Source organism: Aplidium turbinatum, chromosome 11 (genome assembly GCF_918807975.1).
Source record: "Aplidium turbinatum chromosome 11, kaAplTurb1.1, whole genome shotgun sequence".
Classification (NCBI taxonomy): domain Eukaryota; kingdom Metazoa; phylum Chordata; class Ascidiacea; order Aplousobranchia; family Polyclinidae; genus Aplidium; species Aplidium turbinatum.
Window position 1 is genome coordinate 8915763 of NC_137482.1, and position 9429 is coordinate 8925191.

Below are 9429 nucleotides of genomic sequence, written 5' to 3' on the forward strand. Positions count from 1 at the left end.
CTGATGAAACTGATTAGTCTGTTTATGCAACTGCCCAAATTAGCATGAGGCAGTTTCCCCAAAATGAACAAATTCATTTATTTTTTCCATTTAAATAACTGTATCGTTTAGATTTGGGCAACAAAAAATGTGAAATTATCTGATCATAGTCTATTTATAAAACTGCAAAAATCGGCATGATGCAGTTGACTCGGCATCCAAATTTACAAAATCTATAATTTTTTTCATAATATCTATAAATGCATCATCTTGATTTGGGCAACTACAAAATATGAATTTATATAAATCTGGTGAATACTTTTATACAGTAAAACAATTCGGGTGGAGAGGTTACAGTATTTTGTCAACCATAAACGGACATAGCTAAGCTACACCACAACATTTAACAAAAATGTTATACCTGTTAAATATAATGTTGTGGTGTTGCTTAGCTTTGTTTGGTTACTTTTATAAAACTACCCAAATTAAAATGATGCAGTTGCGGCCCAAAATAAAAAAAATATATTTAGTTTGTTTATGCAACTGTGTCATGTTAATTTCACCAACATTTAAAATGCTACTGCTGAAATATATAATCTCAAACCAATCATAATATATTCATTTATTCCAAAGCTTTCCAAACTCAAAACCTGCCATGCAAGTTGGCAAAATATTTGCTTTGCAAGATCTTGTGTGGAACATGGCAGCTCCACTTTTTTTCATTAATATCTTGACTTCTGTTCTGTGGAGACAGATCCAGTTGTTTGCATTAACTTGACCTGCTTTTTCTGGTTGCCAAATGGTTATGTGCAGCCTACCGTACTATAGTTTACAGCAGATGTATAGCCCTTGGTTCTGATGTCAGCAGTTAACAAGCGCCTGCAATACTGCAGAAATTTGACTATGAGAGCAACATACCTAAAACATTATATCTGGTTGTGTATGCCTATCTTAATTTCGATATTACCTCATTGGCATAGATATTATACAATGGAGAATTAATTAAAGCACTTAAATGCATACTCAATGAGGTGTTTTAACACAGATAAGTTATTTTTAAGATAAGCAATGGATTCTAGAAAAAGATTGTACAGATATAAGGTAGAATGTAAAGTGTGCAAAAAAAAGGTTTTACTCTGATTACAAAAAAGAACACCTGAAGAGGATACACAGTGAGGATAGTAACTTTAAATTTATAAAAGTCAATGAAGATCCAAAGCAACGGCAGTTAACGTTCAGCATTGGTACAACAAGAGCTCGGAATGTTTCCAGCAGTGACACAAACTTTAGAGCAGATGAAGAGTCAACAATATTGCCGAGGTTGCTAATGAAGCAAACACTGATAAGGATACGGAAAATACTGAGGCCACTCATGCATCAATTGTAAATTTGACATCTGCCAGAAATGTTGAAATAGTAGATCATGATTTGCATGAGGAAGAATTATCTGCCGAGATTATAAACAAAGAACCAATAGTTATGGATTTAAGCCAGAAAGCAGAAAATAATAATTCTATTGAAAATTGTGTGTCAAATGATCAGGAAGAAATTACTACTACAGTATAACAAATGCTACAATATCAGAAGGTCCTCACCAGCCGATGAGCTGGTGGTGCTGGTGATCTTGTTATGTTAGTTTTTCACTGTTATCATGCACCGCATACATTAGGCTATATTTGGGCAATTTCTATAAAAGCGTGTAGATATGAGCAAATTTACGTTCTGCCCCCCCCCCCAAAATGGTTTGGTCTCGTACGGCTATGATTGAATTGCCCAGTGACACTACTTTGAATATGTTGCATCCGAGAGTGAGCTTGATGAAATTTTGGATACAAGCTTCGCATGAGTATCCACATTCTACAACTGTCTCAGAAAGCTTTGAAAATAATTTTACCTTTTGTAACATCTTATCTTTGTGAATGTGGATTTTCTGCACTGGTTACAATGAAAACAAAGTATAGTTCCCGACTTGAACTCCAATTGAGTCTTTCAAGTAGCCTATTACACGTTGTTTAGATAGCTGTGCTCAAATGTGCAACCTCAAGCTTGCACTAAATGTAGCATTCTTTGTAATACTAGCTACTGTTTATGACTTAGCAAGCAATAAGTGACGTTTGTTCGTTACAAGGGGAGGAGGAAGGGGAGGAGAGTACGTGACTGGTCCGTGACAGACACAATTTTTTTAAGTGGTCCTTGAACCGCAAAGTTGAGAACCTCTGCTAACATGAGAGATCGTAAACTTACATTGAGAGACCGTAAAAGCTGGAGCTTAAAGCGGTTATAGGGGATGTTCCCAGACAGAAAAATCTGCTACTTTTACATTGACGTTGAATCAATGCAAAAATGACGGATTTTGCTGTCTTTGTTTTGTTTATTTACTGGGTAGTAGCTTAAGTGACGCGGTATTTCGTTATAGCCTAGCATGAGAGATCGTAAACATGCATTGAAAGATCGTAAAAGCTGTAGCTTAAAGCGGTTATAGGAGATGTTCCCAGACAGTAAAATCCGCTACTTTTACATTGATCAATGCAAAAATGACGGATTTTGCTGTGTTTGTTTTGTTCATTTACTGGGTAGTAGCTTACAGTGACGTGGTGATTCGTTATAGCCTAGCATGACACGATGATTTAAAGTCTGTTGACAATAACGTGACGGAAGCAAGCGGAGTGGCTGCCAAACAGCTGCAACTTAACTAACTGATTCTGGTTGCATTGCAGGCATAGATACAGGCACTGCTTTTTAGGCCTATTGCACCAGCAATCATATACAGCATGGATCGTGAATGGAGCATTGACGAATGGAACAAGTGGTGGGAAAACCCAGGCTGTCGTCCAGAAGGAGACGAAATTCCCCAAGAAGAAGGTGAAAATGACCAGGAAGATGAAACGGATTACACTCCAGCGGTTAGCGACATGTTGATTAAACATCACAAGCTTCTCTTTTCAGAAGAAAATTGTAATCGAGTGTTGGTAACAATGTGTGGAAAAGCCTTAGAATTAAAATGGTTGGCGGAAAAAGGTCAAGATGTTGTTGGAAATGATTGCTCAGATATTGCTTTGGAAAGTTTTCTCACTGAGCAAGAGATCAAATTTGAAGTCTCTACAATCGAAAAGTTTAAAATTTTTAAAAGCAAAGAGCAAAAAATTGCTCTTTATGCAGGTGATTTCTTTGAATTTACCCCAGATACCGCTGGTAAATTTGATGCTGTTTGGGATAGTGCTTCATTTCAATCAGTCAGTATCAACGATAGAGAGCGATATGTTCTCACTGTTCTTTCTCTTATGAAACCAAACGCAAAGTATTTGCTGAGCATAACAGATTTTAAAGATCTTCGCAATTGGAAAGGCCCACCTTACACAATAACCGATGAAATAGTTGAAAAAACATTTGGTAAGTACATGAAATGGAAGGTGATCGACTTCAATAAGTGGGGTCCATACATGGAACGCATCGTCTTCCTTGAATTCAAATAAGACAAAAAAGTTTATTATCGTTTAAATGTAACCGTTCACTGCAAATACAACACTGACTAACAAAACTGCTTCGAAAAGCTTTACCTCGTTAGTTGGTTTGTTGAAACTGTTGTGTATTTTGATGTGTAGGTTATAAACAAATAGCTTACTCGTGGACTCACATTACTGATGGCCAATGGATAATAATCTAGCAAGGGTGAAATCGCTCTCCTCTCTTGTAAAGCTGAATATGACATTGGTCATCTTGTATGATTGTACTGTATTTTGCATCAAATCACTGAACTTGTATATAAAAAAATTCAGCCAATGGGGGTCAATTTGGAAATGTGCGCCTATCGAGGCACAATATTTTGAGCTTGTGTTGTTGCTTTTGTAATGCTATATTTTTTTTTAGTTTGTAACCACACGTAAGCCTATAGCCCATAGTAGGCCTACTAGCTTCCTGTACAAAACTGATGAGAAATAGATTTCTAAGTTTTGTTTATGTTTTGATTGAAAACAGAACACAACTGCAGTTAGACGTGACCATTTTTGTTTTGGGTGTTCACTTTTTCAGCAAACTTTATTTTACTTGTAAGCTTATTTAAAAAATCCTGGATGCCATTCAACCGGGTCACCTCATCTATTTTTTGTTTCTGTTTTGTTTTTAAATACTTATAGTAGACTATAATACACTTAAAGTTTGCTGAAAAAGTGAACACCCAAAAAATAGTAAAGCTACGCCACTGGGTATAATTATAACTTGGCATCGTTGATTAAGTTGCAACAGTATAGATTTTTGCAACGATAAAGTTTCAAAATGCAACGGTGCAGAAACTAGAAAAAAAAAACTGCGTAGGCTATAGCCCTGAGGTTCAATCACATAAACCTTCTTCGCCTGTCCAAGCAAATGAAGGCTTTTGGTTTTTACTACCAGTAACTCAGACTAGAAGTTGTTACAGGTATTGGACGTCTAATCGCATTGTTTCGGCTTTTCTATTTTATTGTTGTAGCATATTAGGCTATAAGGTTGAACAGCACTTTGGTTCAGCAACTTCTCGTTATTTTATTTTCACACCCAAATTATGTAAATTTCATGACAGTGTGTTTTGTGTATTATTTCGAACTGTAGGTTATTGTGCAAGTATTCTCTAATTCACACACATCACGAAAACTGTCTCTTTGAAGCATAGTTACGGGGGATTTCGTTAGCTATAGCCTACCAATGTCGGCTGCGAGGCCGAGTGGTGAGAACGTCTGCGCAATGTTCCAAAGGGTGTCGGTTCGACACCGCTCCAGAACACGTGGGTGTTTCTCAGGAAGACACTTTAAAGGCATTTCAAAATAAAGGGATCAGCTGACTTAATGACTATGTAAAATGTGATATGGCATTTGTCAGAGCGCTTTGTTTTGCACCATAAGAGTTTGGAGGAAAGGAATTCTTTCTGAAAACAATATTGCATACTAAAACCCCTCTATCTCAGGGATGAGCAATCTTTTGACACAAAAGATAAAACATTCTCAAAATTTCACAGGCTTATCACGTGAGGAAATAATGGATAAAGAGCAGGCATATTTATGTAACTAGCTAAACACTAATACTTCAACTAGCTAGCAATATAATTAATCTGCCTATTAGCATAGTAGTTTACTTACTGACTCTGCAATAGGCCATCAGGTAAATACAACTTTTTTAGGTTCGGATTTCGCACAGTTTGCATAATTTTACTTGGCGAGTTTTTCTGTTAATCTGTTTTCTGTTTAATGCAGGTCAAATTTCAACTCAAACAAGTTGTTCTCTATCAGTATGCATTAGGGTGTACCATTTTGCAAAAAGTTTTTATAAATTAGTGCGGCTATGTGATACGGGTTTCCACCTTTGTTAAAAAGTATTTTGGTGGAGTTTCAGAATTTTCCCGCCAAAACTGTAGTTCTGCCGCCATTTTGAAAAAATGGCGGCCATATAAGATATTATGAAAATTTACAGCTTTAAACTAGCGTAATGTGATCATATAATATGTCGATTACGTGGTTTTTGGGCTCACAGAACACGAATTTGGAGTCAAAAATGCTCTACGGCAACAATTTTGTAAAGTAAATTTTGACATATAGATGTGACCACACTGTTTTGGATTGCAGATTCACATAAAAAGAGCATCTTATTGACATTTTAACCTTAAAATGCATGTATGCATAAACTTTTCTAGTTGGTGTGATTATATCAATCAGCATAAGGGAAAAATTAGCATGTACTTTCTCGTGTACTTTCACATCCGATAAAAACCTACTAACTAGTCTACAGTAGCCTGTAGCCTGTGACTTATATAGTTACTAACCTACCTACTTATTAACTAATGGACGGCAGAAGAGTACCCCACGGCAGACCAAAAGGTTCGAAAAACCGAAGTGAACTCTCCCAACTGGGTAAATGCTTTACTTCTACACGACGGAGATCACCATTAGCTACATTAACTCGAAGAGTAGCTAGTGATCGTATGCAAGTTACAAGATTCATATCAGTTATGCCACTGAATGAAACGGCCGGTGAAGCACACCCGTCATTGGCACAAAGACCAAAAAGAAAGTACTTCCTCATTGGGAACACTAGCGAAAGACTAGGTGTTGCTAAGCTTCCTAAAAGCTCTGACGTTCTTGCTAGGCTGTTGTTCCTCAGAGACGAAAGTCACAGAACGATCAATCAATCCATCGTGATGGCAAGGGAGGAAATTCGCCAGTTATGGAAACATCATTTTGGCGTGGGTTTGGTATTTGGTAAGAAAAACGAGAAGCAATCTGAACAGAGAAGGAATCGTGTAAGGTTATTGTTAAAAATGCGGATATAGACCGGCATCTGAGGAATTTGTATGAAACTTGGTATCAACTAGAACATGATTCCAGGCGTGAGAGAAATAATAGTGATTCATTTGAAAAAACGTTTGCATGATATGGAAGAAAATCTCAAGGATCCTCTGGATATATGAAAGACTACTTGGTCAATTCGGCCAATTTTCATGCATTCTGGTATCATCGACTGGGAGATAGATCTGGAACATCTGAAAAATCAGCTCCAGCGAGATCAAGAGGTTGCGCATTTGGCAGAGATGCTCTGTAGAAGAGACGGGACAGCTAGAGAAAAATGACACAGCGCAGCTGGTGAAAGGAAACAGAGAGAGGATGTTGCTGACAATCTGAAAACAGTAAAGTTGGTCTTAAGTACAGATGAAGAAACAGAAAGTGACAGTGACAACTGGAAAACTCCTGAAAGGAAGACAAAGAAAATGGGTATTATGTCGCCTACAGCTTTAACATCTGATCGATTTGGATTGAGCTATCGGCAAAGAACAATTTTCGCTGTGGCTCAAGCGTCCGGCATACAAGTCGAAGATACTAATATCTCAGTCACAACAGCTCATAGACTGGCTAATAAAACTAGGTCCTCTCACTCCTAAAATATCAGAGATGAGTTTCAGCCCCCTGATTTGGCAATAATTCACTGGGACTGTAAGATTCTGAAAATGAGAGGAAATGTTTCATCAGAACAGTGCTGTGTATAATGTGTCCGGCGTTAGTTTTGATGATGAAAGTAATGCAGAAATGAAGCAGCTGCTGGGGTTGCCTGAGCTACCAGACGGTACCGGATCATCTCAGGAACAGGCGGTAATAAAATTGGTGGAAGACTGGAGAGTGAAAGGTGCCATTGGTGGTAGGTGTTTGATGCGACTGCATCCAATTCAGAGAAGTGGCAAGGTGCTTGTACATTGCTCGAGGCAACAACTGGAAAAGCAATTTGGTACTTCCTGATCAAGAGTGGCAACAAATGCCAGTATCAGAATGGAAAAATTTCAGTGATTAGGCTATAAGAAACTAAACAAATTTGTTTTGAACGTAAGGGTGGTCAATGCCTCAACGGTATTGCGGAACGCGGGATTAAGCTAATCAGTGATTTTATTGACAAGTGTTCTGACGAGAGCCACCGACAAGCTCTCTTGCTTGTCGTGCAAAGGCACAGAGAACAGTTCTCAAATTACAAAAAAGCTATCTCAACCAAACTCAATTGTTAAAGAAATGCATCAAGAATTCAGTGAATTGAGTGTGTGCATAACTCTGGTGGGCTATTATGTTGATGAAATACTGGGAAGTGAAATCAATCAGGGCTGAAGCATAAGGAATTAGCATGCAGAAGAAACGGGATGGATCATGTTTGAGAGTGATTAACTCAATTTGTTTGTAAATGAATCGTGTTGTTATTTCAAAAGTTTGACAATATTTCAGGAATATTCATTCTGGGGTGAGGTATTCTTGGTCAGGTTGTGTCTATGTCTGTAAAATTTCACCATAAATTTCAAGTGGTAAAATTTCACTTTTCAAAATTGTTGTCGTAGAGCATTTTTGACTCCAAATTCGTGTTCTGTGACCCCAAAAACCCCGTAATCGACATATTATATGATCACATTACGCCAGTTTAAGGCTGTAGACTTTCATAATATCTTATATGGCCGCCATTTTTTCAAAATGGCGGCAGAACTACAGTTTTGGTGGGAAAATTCTGAAAATCCACCAAAATACTTTTTAACAGAAGTGGAAACCCGTAATACATAGCCGCACTAATTTCTAAAAACCTTTTGCAAAATGGTACACCCTAGTATGCATCTGTCCGATCGTTCAAAGTTGTTTCTTAAAAAAATAATTTTGTCTTTTCAAACGCTGGTTTTTGGAAGTCTACAGCCTAAGCCTCTCAAAAATCAGAGAAAAAGATATCGACTGGGAACTGACTTTCGAGACGGCAGAATTTTGTTTTTTATAAAACATCTCGTAGCCTGATAAGGAGCCATTTTTGATGAAACGCACTGGTGAAGTGAAATTGCAATCGATAAATTTTCGAAGCGATTGCACTTGCAGGGATATTCATTTAGCGGCTTTATGGCAACACTGAGATTAATTTTGCGGTTAGATGTTAATTGTCTCGTGTTGTCTGCTGTATAAAAAAAAGTAAAGGCGAGTCCCATACTTGAATCCAAGCATCGGGGGGTGAGAAGATAAGATTCTCATTATACAATGCTGCTGCTGTATACGAGAATCAAAAAGTAAAATAAATTTGTTCGATTTTGATTCACCCATTTATATCAACATCTGGCAGAGAAGATCAGAAACTCAACTGGCCGTAGTTTTCGCATGTCTGCTGTAGCCTATGTTCTAGCTACGCACCGCCAATGAAAGTGAATTGAGTTTTGTTTTAAAGCAACTCTTTAACTGTGTGCAGATGTTTTTTTGTCAGATTGATCAAAATTGACCAACATTTTTAGCACTTTTTTTTTAAATTGCAAAGGATTGCCTCGGAATTGATTGAATGCTGAAAGCTCTAATCCAGGGGTGGGCAGAGTTGTTCAAAGAAAGAGCCGCTTGCGGATAAACCATAAACACCAGCGAGCCGCAAAATCAGTTGACACAAAATAACATAACAGCAATAAAAACGCAATGATTGTTTATTCATATCAATTTTGTACTTGACTCGCTAATCTCTGAAAATTCAGACGATAAGTTGTTAATGCGAATTAATTCTTCCAAGTGTTCATTTGTCAAGGTTGCACGATGTTTTGATTTTACAAAGTTCATTACAGAGAATAAATGATTCACAACAATAAGTCGTAGAAAAAACAGAAATGAGTCGTGCACTGGTCTTGTTGAGTTCTGAATATTTATTCTCTGGAACCTGCATATTTTTTCAAAAACGAATAATAATTAATTTAATTTGTCGCTGACATTTGTTGGCATATCGGCGGGTTTTGTGACCATTGGGTTGTATGCAGGGCCGGATTAACCATTAGGATAACAAGGCTATAGCCTTAGGCCCTGGAAAAATTCGGCCCTCAATTTTTTTTAAGGTTAAATTTTTGTCCGGGACTTTGAACTTTGTGGTAAAGTCCGGAATTTTTGTAAGGCTGATAGCGATACAGATCCAGTACCAGTACAGTAGGCTACAGTTTTTGCTTAGAAACGA

The 9429-nt window shown here is 37.5% G+C and overlaps 1 protein-coding gene across 1 annotated transcript; it reads left to right on the plus strand.

Moving 5' to 3' along the window:
* The first annotated feature begins 2700 nt into the window (after positions 1 to 2700).
* LOC145779489 (thiopurine S-methyltransferase-like) lies at positions 2701 to 4789 on the plus strand. Its single transcript, XM_082591092.1, has one exon. The coding sequence runs from the start codon at positions 2751 to 2753 to the stop codon at positions 3450 to 3452; it is 702 nt and encodes a 233-aa protein (XP_082447218.1). The 5' UTR covers positions 2701 to 2750; the 3' UTR covers positions 3453 to 4789.
* The last annotated feature ends 4640 nt before the right edge of the window (positions 4790 to 9429 follow it).

What these genes read in the sequence shown, in the direction of transcription:
- LOC145779489 (XM_082591092.1), top strand. Translation starts at nt 2,751, where the DNA reads ATGGATCGTGAATGGAGCATTGACGAATGGAACAAGTGGTGGGAAAAC.